This window comes from Theropithecus gelada, chromosome 7a, assembly GCF_003255815.1.
Source record: "Theropithecus gelada isolate Dixy chromosome 7a, Tgel_1.0, whole genome shotgun sequence".
NCBI classification, from domain to species: Eukaryota; Metazoa; Chordata; class Mammalia; order Primates; family Cercopithecidae; genus Theropithecus; species Theropithecus gelada.
This window is the reverse complement of record NC_037674.1, coordinates 40,751,859-40,776,391: the sequence shown is the minus strand read 5'-3', so window position 1 is coordinate 40,776,391 and position 24,533 is coordinate 40,751,859. Positions and strand designations below refer to the sequence as shown.

At 46.0% G+C, this 24,533-nt stretch overlaps 1 protein-coding gene and 3 non-coding genes across 6 annotated transcripts in view; 2 read left to right on the top strand and 2 right to left on the bottom strand.

Annotated features, from left to right (window-relative positions):
- Positions 1-346: 346 nt before the first annotated feature.
- Positions 347-462, bottom strand: LOC112628218. The gene has a single exon (XR_003120380.1). It is a non-coding gene; the product is annotated as a U5 spliceosomal RNA (small nuclear RNA).
- A 7,566-nt stretch (positions 463-8,028) lies between these two features.
- Positions 8,029-8,145, bottom strand: LOC112628219. The gene has a single exon (XR_003120381.1). It is a non-coding gene; the product is annotated as a U5 spliceosomal RNA (small nuclear RNA).
- A 10,923-nt stretch (positions 8,146-19,068) lies between these two features.
- The window catches only part of PARP16 (poly(ADP-ribose) polymerase family member 16), a 31,861-nt gene continuing 26,396 nt past the window's right edge, over positions 19,069-24,533 (top strand). For all 3 annotated transcript variants that reach the window (XM_025390842.1, XM_025390840.1, XM_025390841.1), the window contains exon 1: positions 19,069-19,695. In XM_025390842.1, the coding sequence (XP_025246627.1) occupies positions 19,522-19,695 (174 nt within the window). In that variant the 5' untranslated portion in view covers positions 19,069-19,521. The remainder of the gene's footprint in view (positions 19,696-24,533) is intronic.
- LOC112628175 lies at positions 20,359-20,490 on the top strand. The gene has a single exon (XR_003120347.1). It is a non-coding gene; the product is annotated as a small nucleolar RNA SNORA24 (small nucleolar RNA).

Below are 24,533 nucleotides of genomic sequence, written 5' to 3'. Positions count from 1 at the left end.
AGATGGGGTTTCACCATGTTGGCCCAGGCTGGTCTCCAACTCTTGACCTCAAGTGATTCGCCCACCTCGGCCTCCCAATGAGCTAGGATTACTGCTATAAGCCTCCACCCCCAGTCAAAACACTTTTTTAAGAATCTTCCATATTAATGACATTAAAGTAAATACTTCAGAGTCGTTGTTAAGAACTTAACCAGAAAAGCACGCTTGCACTTCAGCAGAAAACTTAAAAGCACCAAACATTTTCAAAGCAAAACCGGAAACAGTATAATACCTAAAACAACCAACCATCCACGATAACATCTAAAACAACCTCAAAACCACTTCTAATTTTCAGACAACTTTAGATAGCCTTGCCGAAACAAGGCCTCAAAAAATTGGTTTAAGACTCAGAGTTGTTCCTCTCCACGGAAATCTTTAGTAAAAGGCGAAAGATTTATACGATCTGAAGAGAAACCAGAGTATGATGCCTAGTTCCACAACTCGCCTCTCGGGTAACAGAAACTCCTAGTATAATGATGGTGACTAGTTAATGCCAAGGTTCTATATTTAGAAAAAAATTTTCAGAGCACTGTTTAAACGAAACTCTAATTTTCACAGAACATGCTTAGAATAAAAATGTTTGATTTTGCCGTTTTAAATTTGTACTGTGAGCAGTGCATTATGGGTATGCAAATAATCGGATCAATCTTTTGATTCCGGAACGGAGCATTTCACAGAGTGCCTTATGTCACCGTTAGGGGGCCAAGCCGAAGACTGGCTGACTAGAAAATAACGCTTTCCTGGTCAGAGACTCAGGTTTTATCTGTTTTGTGTATTTGTACGTCTGAGTTTGATTTATTTTAAATAAGACTGCTATTAAATTGAAAGAGAAAAAATTGGCAAGTAAATGATTGACACAATTCAGGATAGTAGTTCCTCCCTTCGGTGAGGAGCTAGAGGTGCGACTGGGTAAGTGCACACAGGGGTTTGTTTAAAAAGTTTGACAATTTCCGTTTTTTTAAACTGTGTGGTGGGCACAGGGGCGTTCTGATGTTATTTTTAACTGTGCACTCCGGGGATATACTGAATTTTGTATGCCATTTGAGAATTCCTGGCAATGTCCTGTTTAAAATTGGAGCTTGAGTGCTCTGTTTCAGGTTTCCTGCCCCACCGGACGCTGCTGTTGGGGATGCAATCTTGCTATTCCTGTTTCAGACCTCGTGTCTCCTTATCCTAGGCGGGAGGATCGCCTGAGGCCCAGAGTTCGAGACCTGCCATCTCTACAAAAAATAATAAGTAAAAAAAAATAGTGCTGTCCTCTCGCTACAGCGTGGGCTCTGACCAGCCTATAGGGAATTCCTTTCTAAGGAACGTGCTCACTGGGCAACCAGTGAAAGGAAAGCAGTACAGGCTGGTCTGGAATTCCTGGCCACAAGCAATCCTCCCATTTTAGCCTCCCAAAGAACTGGGATTACAGGCCTGAGCCACCACACCCAGCCAGCTCTAAGACTTCTACAGCCGCTGGTGTGAACATTTCATTTCCCGACTTTCACACCTTCTCTGAACCAACACTTTTTTTTCACTTTGCTGCTCCTTTGCTAGCAAGTCAATCATATTTGACATGCATGTAATTTAAATTTGTCTAATACATTTAAAAAATAGATTTACTGGATATAATTTAAAAGCCAAGCAATCCACCCATTTAAAGTATACAATTCGGCCCGGCACGGTGGCTCACACCTGTAATCCCAGCACTTTGGGAGGCTGAGGCGGGCGGATCACAAGGTCAGGAGATCAAGACCATCCTGGCTAACACAGGGAAACCCCGTCTCTACTAAAAATACAAAAAGTTAGCCAGGTGTGGTGGTGGGCACCTGTAGTCCCAGCTACTCTGAGGCTGAGGCAGGAGAATGGCGTGAACCCGGGAGGCGGAGCTTGCAGTAAGCCGAGATTGTGCCACTGCACTGCAGCCTGGGCGACAGAGCGAGACTCCGTCTCAAAATAAATAAATAAATAAATAAATAAATAAATACATACATACATACATACATAAAATATACAATTCAATGGTTTTTAGTATATTCACAGTTGTAGGATCATCCCCACAATATAATTTTAGAATTTTTTGTTTGTTTTGGGTCTTTTTGTTATTGTTTTTCTTTTTTTTTTTTTTTTTTGAGACCGAGTCTTGCTCTGCTCCCCAGGCTAGAGTGCCGTGGTGCAATCTTGGCTCACTGCAACCTCCATCTCCCAGGTTCAAGAGATTCTGCCGCCTCAGCCTCCCGAGTACTTGGGACTATAGGCATCTGCCACCATGCCCAGATAATTTTTGTATTTTTCGTGGAGACAGGGATTCACCATGTTGGCCAGGCTGGTCATGAACTCCTGGCCTCAAGTGATCTCCCCACCTTGACCTCCCAAAGTGCTGAGATTACAGGTGAGCCACCATGCCCGGTCAGAATGTTTTTGCCACTCAGAAAAATAAAACAGTGCCCATTAGAAGTTACTTCCCACCCGCTCCTTCACCCAGCCTCTGGCAACCACTAATCTACTTTCTGTCTCTAGTAGGCCCATTCTAGACATTTCACATAAAAGGAAGCATACAACATGTGGCCTTTTGTACCGGCTTCTTTTGATATGGCTCATTGGTGAGCAAACATCCATCTGGTTTTGTTTGTTTGTTTGCTCAGTTTTTCCCTCCCACAACAAGGAAAACGTGATTTAATTCTACAAATTTACAAACCAAAATACAAAACGAAATGTGGAACACAAAATAAAGATGAGGAGTTCTGAGACTCAAGGCAGCTCAGCTGCAGCAGCTGGCCCCGTGGTCCGGGCTGAGTCCTCCCCATGACTTGGATTTGGCTCTGACCTTCAGAACTTGAGGCTGAAGCTGGGCCCGCGACCGAGGCGCCGTGGTTTGTGATGGTGAAGTGGAAGCCAGTCTCCTTCAGGTGGCCATCACCCAGCTGGCTGGCTCCTTGGCGGGGCGCGGGTCGGTTGGGAGCGTGCTGGTGCTTCACTTCACACACTGCTGCTCACTCTTTGCGGGCCACGTGGGGAACATCGAGGGGTCAGTAGGGGAGGGGGCGATCTCACAGCAATACTCGTGCTTGAGGCCATCCTCCGTGCTCCTCCCGGGGAAGTAGGTCAGGAACTTGTTCGTAACATTAAAGCCCTGTTCTGAGAGCAAGGCCCCCAAGCCCTTGCAGAGGTTGCTATAGAGGTACTGGCTGAAGGTCATCTTCTTGACTGCTGGAAGGTTATTGTAGCCAGGGCTGTTTGTTTTCGTTTTTATTTTTGTTTTTGTTTTTTTGAGACGGAGTCTCGTTCTATTGCCCGGGCTGGAGTGTGGCTCATTGCAAGCTGTGCCTCCCGGGTTCACCCCATTCTCCTGCCTCAGCCTTCCACCATGCCCGGCTAATTTTTTTTATGTTATTTTATTTTATTTTTTAAGAGATGGAGTCTCGCTCCACGCCATTCTCCTGCTTCAGCCTCCCGAGTAGCTGGGACTACAGGCACCCGCCACCACGCCCAGCTAATTTTTTTGTATTTTTGGTAGAGACGGGGTTTCACACATGTTAGCCAGGATGGTCTCGATTTCCTGACCTCGTGATCCGCCCGCCTCGGCCTCCCTAAGTGCTGGGATTACAGGCGTGAGCCACCGCGCCCGGCCTGCGGCAGTCATAGCTCACTGCAGCCTCAAACTGCTGGGCTTAAGCACTTGCTGCTTCAGCTTTAGCAATCCTCCTGCCTCAGTCACCCGAGTATCTGGGACTACAGTCAGCGAGCCACCACATCGGGCTAATTTTATTTTATTTTTTAATTTTTTGTAGAGATGGGTGGGTCTCCCTATGTTGAAAGACATGTTGCCCATGCTGGTCTCAAATTGGTGGGCTCGGGGGATCCTCCCACCTCTACCTCTCAAAGTGTTGGGATTAAAGGTGTGAGCCACTGTGCCAGGCAGCATACATCTGTTTTGATAGTCTTGCATGCTTGCTATCTTCATAATGTAATGAGAAGTTAAAGAGACCCGTGGAGATGCAAAGTTCTCACCATATGATAATACCTACACTTCATAGGACTTAGCCACAGGGGCTAAGGGGACAGGCTAAGAGGTGGGTTCTCTGAACACTGAGCTCTCCCCGCATTGAGCCTTGGGAGAGACTGTTTCCTTACTCCTGGGTTTTACGGGACATTCATCTGCTGGCCTTTGCTCCGCTTCACTCTGGAAGGGTCCTGGATAGCTTTCACTGTTTAGAGAACTGAAAGGAAAGTTAACTTGTTTTTAGCCATACCAGTCTCCATAAAGGGTCATGGAGTTTCTAGAACTTGTGAATCCAAAGCCTGGACTCACCCTGATCCATTATTTATGGTGTGGCTTGCACTTCCATTTCCAGCAACAATTCACGCTAATTTAATTTAAGAAATAACTGGCCGGGCACAGTGGCTCACACCTGTAATCCCAGCACTTTGGAAGGCTGAGGTGGTTGGATCACCTGAGGTCAGGAATTCAAGACCAGCCTGGCCAACATGGCGAAACCCTGTCTCTACTAAAAATATAAAAATCAGCGGGGTGCAGTGGCATGTGCCTGTAGTCCCAGCTACTCGGGAGGCTGAGGCAGAAGAATTGTTTGAACCCGGGAGGCAGAGGTTGCAGTGAGCCAAGATCGTGCTGCTGCACTCCAGCCTGGGTGACACAGCGAGACTCCGTCTCCAAAAAAAAAAAAAAAATCCAGTGTGTATTTTATACTTACAGTACATCTCAATTCAGACTGACCACATTTCAAATGCTCAATAGCCACATGTGGCCAGTGGTTACCATATTGAATAATATACTTCCAAATCCTTTTGGATCTTCTATGAATATAATCATATGGACTGAGAATAACAATAATTGTGTTTTTCTTTTTTCATTCCTTATACTTTTCCCTCCCCCTGACTTTTCTTGTTTTACTTTCCTGGCAAGGCCCTTAGTGAAAAATTGAATGGAAGCAGTGATACTGTTATTTTTGTCTTCTTCCAGACTCTAAAAAGTTCACAATACTTTCGGTTATGTGTGATGTTTTTGGTTGTTATTCTACTTTAAGCAGATTCCCATCTATTCCTATTGTAATAAGATTAAGACATAGCTGGGCTTGGTGGCTCATGCCTGTAATCCCAGCACTTTGGGAGGCCGAGGCTGAAGCATGGCTTGAGCCGAGGAGTTCGAGGCCAGCCTGTGGGTGAAATGGCGGAACCCTGTTCCTACAAAGAAATACAAAAATTAGCCAGGTGGGGTGGTGTGAGCCTGTAGTCTCTACTACTTGGGAGGATGAGGTGGTAGGATCACTTGAGCCCGGGAGGTTAAGGTTGCAGTAAACCTAGATTGCACCACTGCACTCCAGCCTGGATGACAGAGCGAGACTCTGTATCAAAAGTAAAATAATATAATACAATATAATATAATATAAATATATACTATATATACTATATACTATATATATACTATATATACTATATACTATATATACTATATATACTATATATAAAATGGATAGATTTTATACTATATATAAATTTTATCAATATGCTTATGCATTCATAGGATTACCAAATGATTTTGCTTTAATCTCATATAGTGTTGATCAGTCTACACTAACAGATTAATGGGGCTTTTGTTTATTTGTTTAATTTAATTTATTTTTTATATATTTTTTTAGATAGAATTTTGCTCTTGTCACCCAGGCTGGAGTGCAGTGGCATGATCTGGGCTCACAACCTCCGCCTCCTGGGTTCATGCGATTCTCCTGTTTTTTTTTAGATAGAGGCTCACTCTGTCACCCAGGCTGGAGTGCAGTGGTACAATCTCAGCTCACTGCAACCTCTGCCTCCCAGGTTCAAGCGATGCTCCTGACTCACCCTCCTGAGTAGCTGGGATTATTACAGGCGCGCCCCACCACACCTGGCTAATTTTTGTATTTTTAGTAGAGAAGGGGTTTCACTATGTTGGCCAGGCTGGTCTTGAACTCCTGGCCTCAACTGATCTTCCCGCGTCGCCTTCCCAAAGTGCTGGGATTACAGGCGTGAGCCACTGTGTCCAGGCTACAGTAACAGATTAACATTAAATCATTCTTGTAGATTGTTTTCTGGTTTCTATTTGTTGTGACCAGATGCCCACAGTTACAAGAAGTAGGTTCTCTTGTAGAAGCAACATTCAATCTTTTCAAATTTTTCAGTAAAGAGAGACTCTCCCTACAGGGAAGATAGTGGGGGGCCTCTAGGTCTTAGCTCCTATTACCAGAGTTACCTCCGTTCTGGAACTCCTTGCTCATTTCTGCTGCAGCCTCCGCGATGGCCACAAGAGGGCGCAGCTTCCATTTAGTGCTCAGTTCTGACCACAAGACCCACCCGTTATGGTCGTGGGGGTCAAATATCTTCTTCCCTTAAATCCGAAAAGAACTTTGAAAATCTATGTTCCTCTTGCACATTTTAAAGATCATGTCTACAGCTTTCTCGTGATAAATTACAATATAAGTTTAAATAGATGCAAAGGATGAGTATTTTGTGCATTTTAATATTAACATTCAAAACTGTTACATCACTAAAAATTTAGGCCGGTGCTCCTGCCTGTAATCCCAGCACTTTTGGAGGCTGAGGCGGGTGGATCACTTGAGGCCAGGAGTTCAAGACTAGCCTAGCCAACATGGTGAAAACCCGTCTCTACTAAAAATTCAAAAATTTGCCAGGTGTGGTGGCACACGCCTGTAGTCCCAGCTACTCGGGAGGCTTGCTTGAACCCGGGAGGTGGAGGTTGCAGTGAGCCATGATCGCGCCACTGCACCCCAGCCTGAGCAACAGAACAAGGCCCTGTCTTAAAAAAAAAGGGGGATAGCCCGAAAGTCAGGTTAGTGTCTGGCTCTATGGGCTAGAGAAAGGATTGCAGCCAGGAAGGGGCAGGAGTGCATGTGCTGGCAATATCCTGGAGTTCGGTTACCCACAGGCGTTTCGTAAGGGCACTGCATATACAGAACGCTTTAGATGTGGAAAATTTTAAAACAGTCTCCAAAATAAGTAGCATAAAAAGCTGAAGATTCATACTAAGCAAAGCAAAGCAACTTCTGGAACAGAAGAGTGACTCCTACAAATAATGGCTTGCAGAAAGGAAACAGCTGATAAGACAGTCCATTAAGTCTCTTATTTATATAAGATTAGGCCAGGCGCGGCGGCTCACACCTGTAATTCCAGCACTTTAGGAGGCCGAGGCGGATCATCTAAGGTCGGGAGTTCGAGACCAGCCTGGCCAACATGGCGAAACCCCATCTCTACTAAAAATACAAAAAGTTTGCCGGGCATGGTGGTGGGCGCCTGTAATTCCAGCTACTCGGGAGGCTCAGGCAGGAGAATCACTTGAACCCGGGAGGCAGAAGTTGCAGTGAGCCGAGATCGCCCTACTGCACTCCAGCCCGGGAGACAAGAGTGAAACTCTGTCTCAAAAAATAAAAAAAAAGATTAGCCCTACTTACCAAAGCAAGGACTACAGTATGGGCAAAAAATAAGGTAAAATATCTCAATAATTATTATAATTATTACATATGCAAATGATAGTATTTTGGATTACTGGATTTTTCCATTCTTTTTAGTTGTTTAATGTGGCTTATTAAAATTAAAAATTCCACCTCTACCTTGCATTGTATTTCAACCAGACAATGCTGCAAAGAAAATGAACTGAATACTGTATATTACAGGTAACAAAAAACATGCATCTACCAAACAACCTTGACTAAGAAAAGAACCCAGAGGAGGTACTACTTGTGTGTCAACTGACTATCACATAAAGTTAAAAAGCATGAATATACAAGACGCATTTCCTTGGAAGATAGGTGAGTACACACAGAAATAATTACAAGCAAGGTAGGGAGAAAAAAACTAAGTAGGTTTTAATGCTTCTACCATGCAGGATGTGCCAACCAGTGTTTAATACACATCACAACACCCATGAACTCTGTGATAGAGAACAAACACAAAAAACCTCATCCAACACACTTCTAATATTAAACAACCATATATAGCCTTGCAAAGTACAAGGCCTCAAAAAATTGGGTTGAGACTCAGAGTTGTTCCTCTCCACGGAAATCTTTAGTAAAAGGCGAAAGATTTATGCGATCTGAAGAGAAACCAGAGTATACTCCATGACACTGTAACTCAAGTCTGGGGTAATTACAATTCCTAGTACACTAATGGTGTCTACTCATCCCAAGAATTACTACCTGAGAAAGTTCATACAAAAAAATTATGCATGTACAATTCTCATACTTAGAAATGTCAAGCAATATAGAATTTTTTTTTTCAGAAAAAAATACTGTTTGCAATGTATTATGGGTATGCAAATGATCCTGAATAATCGTCTTTAGACTCCGGAAATACCTTAGTAGTCACACGGTGCTCTTGGGGCAACCTTTAGGGGGCGAAGTGGGGGCCTTGCTGCCCAGGATTTTTTTTTTTTTTTTTTTTTTTTTTTTTTTTTGAGACAGGGTCTCTGTCATCCAGGCTGGAGTGCAGTGGCGCGATCTCGGCTCACTGCAGCCTCTGCCTCCCGCGTTTAAGCGATTCTCCTGCCTCAGCCTCCCAAGTAGGTGGGATTTCAGGCGCAAGACACTGAGCCCAGCTAATTGCCCAGGACTTTTAAGCCCTGTCTCTAAAATAAAAATAGAAACATCTTAAAGATTTTTAAGTATATCTCGCACATAATGCATATAGTCTATGTGCATACATAATTCAAAGAAAAGTAATAAAACACTGATGTCTGCCATCCAGTTCAAAAAGTATATTGTTAACATCTTTGAAGCCCTCGTTGGCCCATTTCCCCATCATACCCCTCACTCACTATATGGGTAGTCACTATCTGGAATTTGTATTAACCATTCCTTTGCTCTTAACTGCCCCTCCTCGCCCCAACTATTAGAAAACTCCCTCCTAGCAATCCTCCCACCTCAGCCTCTCAGCTAGCTGGGACCACAGGCACTCGCCACCACACCTGGCTAATTTTTGTATTTTTTGTAGAGACGGGTTCTGGCTTTCTTGCCCAGCCTGGTCTCAAACTTCTGGTCTCAAGCAAGCCTCCTGCCTCAGCTTCCAGAGTTGCTGGATTACAGGCGTGAGACACAGCCGCCAGCTCTTCTTTCACTTTCTCCATGAGATTTTGCATCTATATAATATATAAAATAATGTATTACATATAATATATATTACACATATAATATATATTACATATATTATATAATTTATAATATATATTATATATTTTATATAGTATATATAGTGTATATATAATAAATAATATAATATTATATATAATGTATTTTATATATACACTATATATAGTGTATATATAATATGTATTATATATAGTGTATTTTAACATGTTTTCTAGCCTGCATTTAAATTTTTAAAGTTTTTTTTCTTTTTTTAATGGTGATAAAATATACATAAAATTTACCATTTTAACCATTTTTAAGTGTACAGTTCAGTGGCATTAAATATATTCACTGTTCTGCAACCATCATTACTTTTCATTTTCAGAACTTTTCATCATCCCAAAACGCATTAAATAATGACGCCCCATTCTCACTCTCTCAGCCCCTAGCAACCACTATTTTACTTTCTGTCTCTATGATATTGCCTTTTCTGGGTGCCTCATATAAGTGGAATCTGGAATATTCGTCCATTTGTCCTTTTGTCTCTGGTTTATTTCATTTAGCATAATGTCTTTAAGGTTCATCTATGTTGTAGCATGCATTGGAATTTTATTCTTTTTTTTTTTTTTTTTGAGATGGAGTTTTGCTCTTGTTGCCCAGGCTAGAGTGCAATGGCGTGATCTCAGCTCACTGCAACCTCCTCTTCCTGAGTTCAAGTGATTCTTCTGCCTCACCCTCCTGAGTAACTAGGATTACAGGCATGCACCACCACACCTGGCTAATTTTGTATTTTTAGCAGAGATGGGGTTTCACCATGTTGTTCAGGCTGATCTCGAACTCCTGACCTCAGGTGATCTGCCCGCCTCAGCCTCCCAAAGTGCCGGGATTACAGGCGTGAGCCACCGCGCCCGCCCAGAATTTTATTCCTTTTTAAGGATGAATAATATTCCATTATATGGGTACACCACATTTTGTTTACCCATTCATTTGTTGATGGACATGTGTTGTTTACACTTCTTGGTTATTGTAAATAATGCTTCCATGCAATTATTTTTAAATTTAAATTTAAATTATCTATCAGTAAAATTGAATTCTTCAGTTATACAGATCTATGATTTTTTTTTGTCTTAAAAACAATTTTTTTTTTTTTTTTTTGAGACGGAATCTCACTCTATCACCCAGGCTGGAATGCAATGGTGCAATCTCGGCTCACTGTAATCTCTACCTCCCTGGCTCAAGCGATCCCACCTCAGCCTCCAGAGTAGCTGGGGCTACAGTTGTGGCCACCATGCCAGGCTAATTTTTGTATTTTTAGTAGAGACAGGGTTTCACCATGTTGCCCAGGCTGGTCTAGAACTCCTGGACTCAACGCCATCCGACCATCTCTGCCTTCCAAAGTGCTAGGATTACGGGCTTGAGCCACTGCCTGTTTTGTTTTGTTTCTTTTAGAGACCGGGTTTCCTATGTTGCCCAGGTTGGTCTCGAAATCCTGGCCTTAAGCAATCCTACAACCTCATCCTCCCAAAATGCTGAGATTACAGGCATGAGCCACTGTAAGAGACACGGTCTCTCTGTTGCCCAGGTCTTAGCTGGGACTCCAGGTGCAAGCCACCATGTCCTGCTACTTTTTGTATTTTCTTTTTTTTTTTTTTTTTTTTTTTTTTTGAGACGGAGTCTCGCTGTGTCGCCCAGGCTGGAGTGCAGTGGCCGGATCTCAGCTCACTGCAAGCTCCGCCTCCCGGGTTTTTACGCCATTCTCCTGCCTCAGCCTCCCGAGTAGCCGGGACTACAGGCGCCTGCCACCTCGCCCGGCTAGTTTTTCGTATTTTTTAGTAGAGACGGGGTTTCACCGTGTTAGCCAGGATGGTCTCGAACTCCTGACCTCGTGATCCGCCCGTCTCGGCCTCCCAAAGTGCTGGGATTACAGGCTTGAGCCACCGCGCCCGGCCTTTGTATTTTCTTTACAGGCGTGACCCACCACCACACCTGACCAGATTTATGATTTTAAATTTATTATTTTTTTTTATTTTATCCTCACTGCATACTGAGTGCATCTAAGATTTTTTATACATATATACAGATTTGCATAATCACCACCACAATCAAGATACAAAATAGTTTCATCACTCCAAAATTTCCTCATGCTGCTCTTTGTGGTCACACCTTCCTCTACTTGTAATCCTTTACAAACACTGACCTGTCCTCCATCACTAGTTTTGCCATTTCCGACATTTAAATGAAACATTCAGTACATACCCTTTTGAACTGGCTTCTTGTGCTCGGCATGATGCCTTGAGATTCACTCATGTTGTTGCATTCCTTTCTGTTCCTGTATGGCTGTACCATGAGTTGTTTACCCATCCACCTGTCATTTCCAGTTTTTAGTGACTGCTAACAGAGCTGCTATAAACATTTTTGTACAGATATTTGTCTGAGCAAGAGTTTTCACTTCTCTAAACACCTAGAAGTGGGTATTGCTAAGTCTTATGGTAGGTGGATGTTTAACTTTATAAGAACTGTTTTTGGGCAGGCGCGGTGGCTCACACCTGTAATCCCAGCACTTTGGGAGGCCAAGGTGGGCGGATCACAAGGTCAGGGTATCGAGACAACGGTGAAACCCCATCTCTACTAAAAATACAAAAAATTAGCCGGGCGTGGTGGCAGGCGCCTGTAGTCCCAGCTACTCAGGAGGCTGAGGCAGGAGAATGGCGTGAACCTGGGAGGCGGAGCTTGCAGTGAGCCGAGATTGCGCCACAGCCTGGGCGACAGAGCAAGACTCTGTCTCAAAAAAAAAAAAAAAAAAAAAGAACTGTTTTTACAGAGTAGTTAGCAGTTTATATTCCCACCATCAATATATAAGAGTTTCAGTTACTCCACATCCTCTCCAACATGTAGAATTGTTTGTTTATTTTTTTAAACCACTTCGGCTGGGCGTGGTGGCTCACGCCTGTAATCCCAGCACTTTGGGAGGCCGAGGCGGGCGGATCATGAGGTCAGGAGATCGAGACCATCCTGGCCAACATGGTGAAACCCAGTCTCTACTAAAAATAGAAAAATTAGCTGGGCCTGGTGGTGTGCGCCTGTAGTCCCAGCTACTCGGGAGGCTGAGGCAAGAGAATCACTTGAACCTGGGAGGCAGAGGTTGCAGTGAGCAGAGATTGTGCCATTGCACTTCAGCCTGGCGACAGAGGGAGACTCTGTCTCAAATAAATAAATAAATAAACCACTTCACTGGGTGTGTAGTGGTATCTCTGTGGTTTAATTTGCATTTTCCTAATGACTAATGATGTTGAGCGTCTTCTCAAGCGCTTGTCATCCATGTATCTTCTTTGGTGAAGTGCCTAGTTAAGGAGCATAAAATATATAAGACACGCATAAAACATAAAGAAAAACACGCATAAAACATAAAAATATATATATAAGACACGCATAAAACATAAAGAAAAACACGCATAAAACATAAAGAAAAACATTAAAAAAAACCGGGCATGGTGGCTCATGCTGGAAATCCCAGCACTTAGGGAGGCCAAGGTGGAAGATGGAGGCCGGGAGTTCGAGACCAGCCTGGCCAACATGGCAAAACTCCATCTCCACTAAAAATACAAAAATTAGCCAGGCGTGGCAGAGGGCGCCGGTAATCCCAGCAACTCGGGAGCCTGAGGCATGAGAATTGCTTGAACCTGGGAAATGGAGGTTGCAGTGAGCCAACATTACCCCACTGCAATTCAGCCTGGGCAACAGAGAGAGACTCCGTCTCAAAAAGAAGAAAAGGTCAGGCATGGTGCCTCACGCTTGTAATCCCAGCACTTTGGGAAGCTGAGGCAGGCGAATCACGAGGTCAGGAGTTTGAGACCAGCCTGGCCAACACAGTGAAACTGGGTCTCTACAAAAAATACAAAAATTAGCTGGGCATGGCAGTGTGTGCTTGTAATCCCAGCTACTCGGGAGCTGAGGGAGGAGAGTCACTTGAACCCAGGAGGCAGAGGTTGCAGTGAGCCGAGATGACACCACGGCACTCCCACCTGGGCAACAGAGCTAGACTCCGAAGAAAGGTAAGGGGAGGGAAGGGGAGGGGAGGGGAGGGGAGGGGAAGGGAGGAGAGGGGAGGGGAGGGGAGGGGAGGGGGAAGGGAGGGGAAGGGGAGGGGGAGGGGAGGGGGAGGGGAGGGGAGGGGAGGAGAGGGGAGGGAAGGGAAGGGAAGGGGAGGGAAGGGAAGGGGAAAAAAGAAAGGAAGAAGGAAGGAAGGAAAGAAAGGAAGGAAAGGAAAGAAAGGAAGGAAAGGAAGGAAGGAAGGGAAGGGAAAGAAAGGCGCTGGGCGCAGTGGCTCACACCTGTAATCCCAGCACTTTCGGAGGTCAAGGCATGTGGATCATGAGGTCAGGAGATTAAGACCACCCTGACTAACATGGTGAAACCCCGTCTCCACTAAAACTACAAAAATTAGCTGGGCATGGTGGCACGCACCTGTAGTCCCAGCTACTCGGGAGGCTAAGGCAGAAGAATGCTTGAACCCGGGAGGTGGAGGTTGCAGTGAGCCAAGATCATGCCACTGCTCTCCAGCCTGGCGACAGAGCGAGACTCCATCTCTGTCTTTTTTTTTTTTTTTGAGACGGAGTCTCGCTCTGTGGCCCAGGCTGGAGTGCAGTGGCCGGATCTCAGCTCACTGCAAGCTCCGCCTCCCGGGTTTATGCCATTCTCCTGCCTCAGCCTCCCGAGTAGCTGGGACTACAGGCGCCCGCCACCTCGCCCGGCTAGTTTTTTGTATTTTTTAGTAGAGACGGGGTTTCACCGGGTTAGCCAGGATGGTCTTGATCTCCTGACTTTGTGATCCGCCCGTCTCGGCCTCCCAAAGTGCTGGGATTACAGGCTTGAGCCACCGTGCCCAGCCAAGACTCCATCTCAAAAAAGAAAAAAAAGAAAAACAACAGATATACAGTAGACCCTTGAACAACATGGGGGGTTAGAGTTGCTGACCCCTCTCGCAGTTGAAAATTTGCATATAACTTTTTTTTTGGTGGGGAGATGGGGTCTCACTGTGGTCCAAGCTGGAATGCAGTGGCTTGATCTCAGCTCACTGCAACCTCCACCTCCTGGGCTCAAGCGATTCTCCTGTCTCAGCCTCCTGAGTAGCTGGGGCTACAGGCATATGCCACCATGCCCAGCTAATTTTTGTATCTTTAGTAGACAGGGTTTTGCCATGTTGGCCAGGCTGGTCTAGAACTCCTGGCCACAAGTGATCCACCCGCCTCGGCCTCCCAAAGTGCTGGGATTACAGGTGTGAGCCACCTCGCTGATGCATATAACTTCTGACTCCCCCTAAACTTAACTACAAATAGTCTACTGTTGACTGAAAGCCTTACAGATAACAGTCGATTAACACATATTATGTGTGTTAAACATATTATATACTGTATTCTTACTACAAAGTGAGGTAGAGGAAGGAAAATGTTTTAAAGAAGAAGAGAAAATAGGCTGGGCATGGTGACTTTCACCTGTAAACCCAGCACTTTGGGAGGCCAAGGCAGAAGGATCACTTGGGGCCAGGAGTTCAACACCAGCCTGTTCGAGATTTTGTCTCTACTAAAAAAAAAAAAAAAGAGAGAGAAAAAGAAAGAAAAAGAAGAAAGGAAAAAAATTGCCGGAGATGGCATCATGCATCTATATATATAGTCCTAGCTACTCAGGAGGCTGAGACACGAGAATTGCTTGAACCTGGGAGGCACAGGTTGCAGTGAGATCACACCACTGTACTCCAGCCTGGCAACAGAGTGAGATCTTGTCTCCAAAAAAAAAAAAAAAAAAGAGAGAGAGAAAATATATTTAAATATATTTACTATTTTAAACAGCCCACTAAATAAACAAAAAGAACATATATTTACTGTTCATCAGGTGGAAGTGGGTCATCATAAAGGTCTTCTTCCTCATTGTCTTCATGTTTGGTACATTGAGGAGGGGGAGGAGAGGTTGGTTTTACTGTCTGAAGAGTGGCAGAGGAGGAAGAGGTAGAGGTAGAAGGGAGGCAGGAGAGGCAGGCATACTCGCTTTAGTTTCAGTGCCCATACCACAGAAGGGTCCATGTTGTAAAAGCGGTCTCGAATACTAGGAACACTTCTACCAGATTGTTTAATGTCAGTTGTTCTCTGGCACTGCATCTTCTACATCTTCTTCATCGTCTTGCACTGGTTTGAAGGCACTCATCTCCACCAACTTATCTTCTATTCGTTCCTCTAGTGTGATATCTATTAGTTCTTGGATTTCTCCAAGATTCGTACCTTGAACCCTTCACCCTACACAACTCTTCACCCCACACACACCTCTTTTCCACAATGTCTTTCGTGATTTCCTTGACAGTCTCTGTCATAAATCCTGTGAAGTCATGCACAACATCTGGACACAATTTTTCTCCAGTAGGAATTTATTGTTTCAGGTTTGATGGCCTTCACGAGTTTTTCTACAACATCTTCAATGGTGTAATCCTTCCAGACGTTCATGATGTTCTCTTGGTTGAGGTCCTCTTCCATAGTGTTGACAATCCCTTCCATAGAGTACGGGGTGTAATAAGCATTAAAGGTCCTTATGACCCCTTGATCTAGAGGATGAATGACAGACATCGTATTTAGGGGCAAGTAGACCACTTGCACCTTCGGTGTTGAACTCAAGGGGTTCTAGGTGGCCAAGATCATTGTCCAATATCAAAAGAACTTGAAAAGGAAGCTCCTGCTGGCCGGGCATGGTGGCTCACACCTATAATCCCAGCACTTTGGGAGGTTGAGGCAGGTGGATCACTTGAGGTTGGGAGTTCGAGATCAGCCTGGCCAACATAGTGAAACCCTGTCTCTACTAAAAATACAAAAATTAGCCAAGCATGGTGGCACATACCTGTAATCCCAGCTACTCGGGAGGCTGAGGCAGGAGAATTGCTTGAACCTGGGAGGTGGAGGTTGCAGTGAGCCAAGGTCAAGATCACGCCACTGCACTCCAGCCTGAGCGACAGAGCAAGATTCCGTCTAAATAAAGAATGAATGATTGAATGAATGAATGAATAAATAAATAAATAAATAAATAAATGGCAGCTCCTTACTGGCAAGATATAATACTTCCTGACTTCAAGGACAAAGCATTCAACCAATCCAGAAAAAGCGTTCTTGTTGTTCAGGCCTTCTTGTTGTACAAAAAGCTTTTGTTTATCTTTTCTCTTCAAAGCTTGGGGGTTAGCAGCTTTACAGATAAGGGAAGTTCTGATAATAAACCTGACCAAATTTGCACAAAACAATAGTTAGACTATCCCTTTCTGCCTTAAATCTTGGTGCTTGATTTTCTTCCTTACTAATAAACGTCTTTTGTGGCATATTCTTCCAGAATAGGGCACGTTCATCTGCATTAAAAACCTGTTCAGGTGGATATCTTTGTTGTCAGTGATTTTTTTTTTTTTTTTTGGAGACGAAGTCTTGCTCTGTTACCCAGGCTAGAGTACAGTGGCATGATCTCCGCTCACTGCAACCTCCGCCTCCCGGGTTCAAGCGATTCTTGGGCTTTAGCCTCCTGAGTAGCTGGGGCTACAGGCACGTGCCACTGTGCCTGGCTAATTTTTGCATCTTTATTAGAGACAGGGTTTAACCATATTGGCCAGGCTGTCTCGAACTCCTGACCTCAGGTGATCCACCCGCTTCGGCCTCCCAAAGTGCTGGGATTACAGGTGTGAGCCACATGCCCGGTCCCCACTTTCAATAATGAATAAGAAGATCAACAAGAAAATCTAAGATTTGAAAACAATATAAATCAACTAGACCTAACAGACATCCATAGAGCACTTGACCTAACAACAGCAGAATATATATTCACATGAAACATTCTCCAGGATAGGCCTTATGCTAGGAGACAGAGAAACCTCAATGAATTTCAAAGGACAGTAGTAAACAAAATGTGTTCTCTAAGCCAGGTGTGGTGGTGTGAGCCTGTAGTCCGAGGTACTCAGGAGGTTGAGCCAGGAGGATCACTTGAGGTCAGACGTTCTAGGCTGCAATGTGCTATGATCATGCTTGTGAATAGCCACTGCGCTCTAGCCGAGGTAACACAGCGAGGCCCAGTCTCTTAAAAAACAAAAAACAAGTATGTTAGTGATTCCTTAGGAGTGGGCGACATGGTGGTGTGGGTAGAGCAGTGATAGCCTAAGTGTAGAGAGTTTCTTTTTGAGGTGATAAAAATGTTCTAAAATTGATCGTGGTGACAGTTGCATATATCTGTGAATGTACTAAAAACTATTAAATTGTACACTTTAAATGGGTGAATTGTATGGTCTGTGGATTATATCAAATGTATATAAGCAGAGCTGAAACCCCTCCACAAGAAATGTGGTTCTGAGACCACCTTAGCAAATTCTGATAAAATCTAGGAGAATGAAGTAAACATAAAAACATTCAACGTCACTATCAATTAAGTAAATGCAAATTAAAACTATAATGAAATTCAACTTTGTCTATGGAATTGACAAGACTTAAAAAGAATTATAATATTCTGCATGAGGTAAGTCATGAGAATGCTGGCCATCAGAGGCCCTTCCACACTACCCTGTGATGTGAATATTATCACTATGATTCTCATACCATATGTGAGAAATATCTTCAGATAAGCATATTTTATATATCCACCCAACAAACAATTCTTGAGGCCAAGGAGGTATCAGAGGGTGGCTTTTGTCTAAGGGCTGCAATGAAGAAGAGGTGGAATGAGAGATGGTTCCCTGGTCTCCTGCCCCACTCCAAGCTCTCCCTTCCTGGGGTCTGAGCTTCAGAAGCCACCTTAGAGTTCCTGGGTCCCATGAGAACCCCCAGGGCTTTTGAAGCACTAGGGGCCTTGTGGTTCTAGGCCTCAGAGCAAACAGAGATTTGATGTGGGCTCCTGGGAGCAGCCCCCAACCTTTACGGGGCAAAAAAAAGATGGGAAGTTCTGTGGTGTCTGGGGTATCAGTCTTCGCCCTACCTCCCGAAGTCATATATGCAATCCAATGGCATGGGACAACCTCTCCTCTGAGCCCAGGGCCCAGCACAGCCTGGATGCCGAAGGAGAAGTTTCTTCCTCAGAAGATCCTGCAGGGTAGGAGTGTGTGCACTGTGTTGGTCTAAGCACAATGGTCTGTGTTTAGATTTGCACGTGACCATGAGGTCACACTTCGGGGTTTTCTTCTAATGAAGGTTCTGACTAGGAAGTTAAGTCAATGCCCCTCTGCTCTTCCCCAAGCTCCCTGTCAGAGAGGCCTCCCAAGGAGGATCTTGGGGCATTTGAGGCCAGAGACTTAAGCAATTCAGAGAATTCTGGAGGCTGAAAAGCAGAGGAAGTCTTTTGTTTTTCCAAAGACCTCGGTGCGAATCCCAGATTCACTCATCTGACTGTGGGATCTTGGGCAAGCATTGCAGCACTCTAAGCCTCAGTTTCCCTGGGTGTTAAATGGCTCCTTTTGTGCAGTTTTTGAGGGAAACGATTCAAGAGAGAGACAACAGGTAGCATTAATTCCCCAAGGAAGAGAAGTAGGCTCAGCCCGCCGAGCTGGGACAAAGACAAGTACAGGGGCGGGTCGACAGGGTGCCCAAATCAGTTTCTACCAGGCGCTGCTGTGAGGATGGGTGGCAGGGGCGTGGGCGACGTCGCCCGGCACACACTGGCGGCGGCACCTCTCGCAGCTGCGGCTGATTGGGGTCTGGGCGGTGCGGGCACAACCCATACAGAGGAGCTGGCTGGCGCGGGAAGGGGCGGGCCCTCGGCTGGGCCGGGCGGAGCGCTAAGCAGCGTGGGAGCGCGGCGGCGGGAGGGGAGGTAGGCCGGGCGAGGCAAGCGGACGTGCGCTGCAGGCGGAAGACAGGTGGCGCCGAGGGCAGCCGGGCGAGAGGCGGGGCTTCGGCCGCGCGGCTGGAGGCGGGGCAGGAAAGCGCGCGCGGCGCAGCAGCCTCGCCCGTCGCGGACAGTGGGCTCTGCCCGCCGTCTCCCGGGGGCTGCTTCCCGCCCCAGGCCTCCGCGGAGGACACGTGTCAGCACGTTCCCGCGGTTGTCATTCCATTGTCATAGCCCCTCCCCCAGGCCGGGAACCCCTCCCAGCCACCAACCCCGGCCCCATTATCCCTGGGCCCAACCTCCCCGCGGACCCGGCCTCGGTCTCTCTCCTCGGCAGCGAGCCGCGGCCCAGACCCCGGCAGAGGACCCTCGTCGGCACGTTCTCACCCGTGTCATCTCAGCCCCCTGCCTAGCTCCACCCCAGGCTTGGGAACCCGGCCCCTGACGGCCCATTGTCCGCGGGCCCAGTCCCCGCGCTGAACGCACGCTCGCCCTTGCCCCTAACCAGCGCGTCTCCCCCGGCAACGCGCAGTGACCTGGGATGCAGCCCTCAGGCTGGGCGGCCGCCAGGGAGGCGGCGGGCCGCGACATGCTGGCTGCCGACCTCCGGTGCAGCCTCTTCGCCTCGGCCCTGCAGAGCTACAAGCGCGACTCGGTGCTGCGGCCCTTCCCCGCGTCCTACGCCCGCGGCGACTGTAAGGACTTTGAAGCCCTGGTGAGTGTGCTTTGTCCTGGCGCTGCCCACTGCGTCCTGGACCAAGTGCCCTGTGGAACCAGAGGTAGAGGCAGTTCCATCCGCGTTAGTAAACATGACAGCCCCCAGACTTTTCATTCCCAGCTTGGCATGGCCTTGCCTTGGGGAAGGTTTCCATTAGCTAAGAACACTCCTAACACCCTCATGTCAACTCTCACTCCCAAGGCACTTGGTGGCTGCTTCTCTCCTGTCAATGACAAGTGACTCCGGGGACTGAAGTGAGGAATCAGGAATCGTTGCATAGTCCTCCACAGATTTTCTAGCCTGGCCAGAAATAGGGTTGATGTGAATCAGCTGTTTTGCTTAGCTAGAAAGTTATCCATCCGTTTACAAATAGACACCAAAAAGTCACCAAAGCCACCCAGACCTTGGTCTTCCGATGAGGTGATCTATGGGCAGTGCTTTTATAAACTGTAACATACAGTACGTATGTCAGCTGTTATTTCTCTGATTCACCAGGCACTTTTTTTTTTTTTGCAGAGTTCACCTCTGGGTCAGCATTCAAGATATGTTATCCTTATCCAAATGTTTCGAATTGCCTAGAAAAATTACTTACCAAAATCGATTCAGTAAAAAGCAGAATATTGAAATAGCCAATAGCTGATATTCATTAAAGACACCGAACTCCATGTATCTTTGGGAACTGTCAAGTGTGGCAGTCTCCCTTCCTAGCCATGGAAGAGCACATTCTTGTTCATCAGCAAAAGCTGTCACCATTTAATTGGTATCAGATTCTGACTTGCACAAGTAACATTCTTCACTGTTAAAAACTTGGAGGGGCCGGGCTTCGTGGGTCATGTCTGTAATCCTAGCACTTTGGGAGGCCAAGGCGGGGGCGGATCACCTGAGGTCGGGAGTTTGAGACCAGCCTCACCAACATGGAGAAACCCCGTCTCTATTAAAATACAAAAATTAGCTGGGCATGGTGGCACATGCCTGTAATCCCAGCTACTCTGGAGGCTGAAACAGGAGAATCGCTTGAACCCGGGAGGTGGACGTAGCGGTGAGCCAAGATTGCACCATTGCAATCCAGCCTGGGCAACAAGAATGAAACTCCATTTAAAAAAAAAAAAAAGCAAAACAAAACAAAAAACCTGGAGGGTGCCAGGTTATTGGGCGAACTTTTCTAAACTATTGTAGAAAAAGAAGAAAAAGGCTGGGTGGCTCACGCCTATAATCCCAGGACTTTGGGAAGGCAAAGCAGGAGGATTGTTTGAGACCAGCCTAGGCAGCATGGTGAAACCCTGTCTCTACAAAAAAATAAATTTAAGAATTAGCTGGGTGTGGTGGTGTGTGCCTGTAGTCCCAGCTACTTGGGAGGCTGAAACGGGAGGATGGCTTGAGTCCAAGAGGTTGAGGCTGCAGTGAGCCGTGATCACACCACTGCACTCCAGCCTGGGCAACAGAGCAAGTCTCTCTCCCTCAAACAAAAATAAACAAAACAAAAAGCCATTGAATTAGTAGTCAGAGATTTTCCCTGAAAGAAAACTCTGGACATAACTGGTGTCATTAGTGAGTTCTAGCAATCACTGAGGGGATAAGTAATTCCCAGTGTTACACAGAATATTAAAAAAGAGGCTAGCAAACCTTGACCCTAAATCTAATAAGGTTGATGGAAAAAAAAGAAAATTATAGGCTGAGTGTGGTGGCTCACACCTGTAATCCCAGCACTTTGGGAGATTGAGGCGGGTGGAGCACGAGGTCAGGAGTTCAAGACCAGCCTGGCCAATATGGTGAAACCCCATCTCCCCATTATGGTGGCACGTGCCAGTAATCCCAGCTACTTGGGAGACTGAGGCAGGAGAATTGCTTGAACCGGGACTTGGGAGGCAGAGGTAGCAGTGAGCCGAGATTATGCCACTACACTCCAGCCTGGGCAACACAGCGAGACTCTGTCTATTAAAAAAAAAAAAAAAAAAAAAGAAAGAAAATTATAGGCCAATGTCATGAGTATAAATGCAAAAATTATCTTTAAGGATGGATTTTTGAAAGTTGGTCCTTTTGTTTTAGCCTTTGCAAGGCAAATATATAACCTCTAAAGTTAGTATGTGGTATTTTTTTGCAAAAATTATCTTCAAGGTATTAGGATCTTAAAGCTAACAATTTATAAAAAAGGGTAATTCCTTATGACCAGGTTGGGTTCATCCCAGGAATGCAAAATTAGTTCAACATTAGGCAATCAATTAATGACAGGCACCATATTGCTAGATTAAAGGAGGTATTTATAATCAACACGTGTTTAGCGTTATCTCTGATGAAATCATCAGTGTTTGGTTCCTCCTTTGCTATCATTCCTAGGAGGTTGAGGGACAAACAAAGGCTGAGCCTCCTGGCCCCGCCTGGTCCTGGTAGCCCACCTAATGATGTGTTGAGGGCATCTCAAGTGGTGACCATGGTGCACAGGCGTTTCTGGGTACTGGAAGTGTGAGGTTGGAGAAAGAGGCAAGTTCACTGACTTCCCTTGAGGTTTGTTCTTGCAGGTTCAGATACTCAGTTTTCTAAGTGTGCTATATCAGAGCCTTGGGAACGAAACTTCCTTCGGTTTTGGCAACAGATACTTATGGAGTGTTTGCTATGGGCCAGGTGCTAAGGATACAGGATTGACCCTTGAAGAGGTTAACAGTGTGCTCAGCTATACTAGGTAAGCGCGGTACAACATGGAAGCCCACAGCAAGGACACCCCCAAGCTCTCAGCTGTGGGCCAGGCTCTGGGAACACCAACTAGGGGTGGAGGCTGATGCTTTGCCGAGTCCCAAGGCAAAACTTCAAGAGCAGAAAAGAGGGAAAGAGTATTCCAGGAGGAGCAGCAGGATAGTCAGAAAGCCAGGAGGTGTGAGCTTACAGAGAAGGACAAGACTGCTTTAGTGTAACTGTTGTGGGGAACAGGAAGAAATGAGGCCAGCCTATGGAGCATGCAGGGCTACACATGTCCTGCTAAGTTGTGGAGATTTTTGTCCTTGGGCAGGGGAGGGTATTGGGGTGAGATCCAGAAAGACACCCATGGTGGCAGGTGAGAGAGGGACCTGTTTGGGAGGAGTGTTTGGGGTCAGAGGGATCAAACTCACAATGCAGCTTTTTATTTATTTATTTATTTATTTATTTTTTTTTTGAGGCGGAGTCTCGCTCTGTCGCCCAGGCTGGAGTGCAGTGGCTGGAGTGCAGTGGCCGGATCTCAGCTCACTGCAAGCTCCGCCTCCCGGGTTTACGCCATTCTCCTGCCTCAGCCTCCCGAGTAGCTGGGACTACAGGCACCCGCCACCTCGCCCGGCTAGTTTTTTGTATTTTTAGTAGAGACGGGGTTTCACCGTGTTAGCCAGGATGGTCTCGATCTCCTGACCTCGTGATCCGCCCGTCTCGGCCTCCCAAAGTGCTGGGATTACAGGCTTGAGCCACCGCGCCCGGCACAATGCAGCTTTTTAAAAAAAAAAAATTAGGATGGGGTCTCGCTATGTTGTCCAGGCTGGTCTTGAACTTCTGGGCGCAAGCAGTTCTCCCACCTCATCCTTCCAAAGTGCTGGGATTACAGGCGTGAGCCACTGCACTTGGCCGCAGTGCAACTTTAATTTTCATCAAGAAACATACCTCCAAGTAGGACTAGAATGCTCAACTTATTTTCTTTCTGCTGGAAGGTCTTGGCCAACGGAACCAGGTTTGTTTGGTGAATATGGGATACATGCAAAGGGACCTGTGGAGTTGTTTTGATCATGCTTTTTAAAATTTATTTTTAATTATGCAAGTAATGTTTGAATATATTCTCATTATAAAAAAGTTCAAACGATACCAGTAAAGTAAACGTGCCCCTAATAGATTTGACTCTATCCCTTAGCCCTCTGCAAAGGTATCAGTTGCTCTGTTTAGGGCACATCCTCCCCGTCTCCCCCGCCCCACTTGTAATCCCTTAAGAGAGCATCAGTTGGGCGGGTGCGGTGGCTCATGCCTGTAATCCCAGCACTTTGGGAGGCTGAGGCAGGTGGATCACGAGGTCAGGAGATCGAGACCATCCTGGCTAACATGGTGAAACCCCGTCTCTACTAAAAATACAAAAAAATTAGCCAGGCATGGTGGCCGGCACCTGTAGTCCCAGCTACTTGGGAGGCTGAGGCAGGAGAATGGCATGAACCCTGGAGGTGGAGCTTGCAGTGAGCCGAGATTGCGCCACTGCACTCCAGCCTAGGCGACAGAGTGAGACTCCGTCTCAAAAAAAAAAAAAAAAAAAGAGCATCAGCAATGTAGGTTACCCCAAAAAGCCGCCTCCTCTAAAGAGACAGACTGTCCCTCCCATGGGGCTTATTGTACCAGTCCCAGACAGTTACCCTTTCTCTTGAGGGCTACTGGAGAAACACAGATTCTTACCATCCAGTTCTGTTGCCATATTCCTTATTGGGCACCCACTGTTGAGGAAAATAGCCCAGACCACATAGATTCTTGGCTGGCTGTAGGCATGGCCGTCAGCAGCAAGGCTGCTCACTGGTGGGGCCCGGCACCATCTCTGGGGACATACATACATTCTTAGATAAACACACTTTAGGCCTCCTTTTGCCACATGTCGCATGAGTTACTGAAATGATGCAGAGAAGTGGGCATCTGGACCTGTATCTGAATCAAAGTCTAACTTTTAAAGAAAAGAGAATCAGGTCTGGACTTGACTGACTAGATCATTTTGTAGTTACCTGAAGAAGAAAAGTGTGGAGCTGTTAAAAAATCTCTTGGCCGGGCACGGTGGTTCACACCTGTAATCCCAGCCCTCTGGGATTGGGCGGGTCGGTCATTTGAGTACAGGAGTTCGAAAGCAGCCTGGG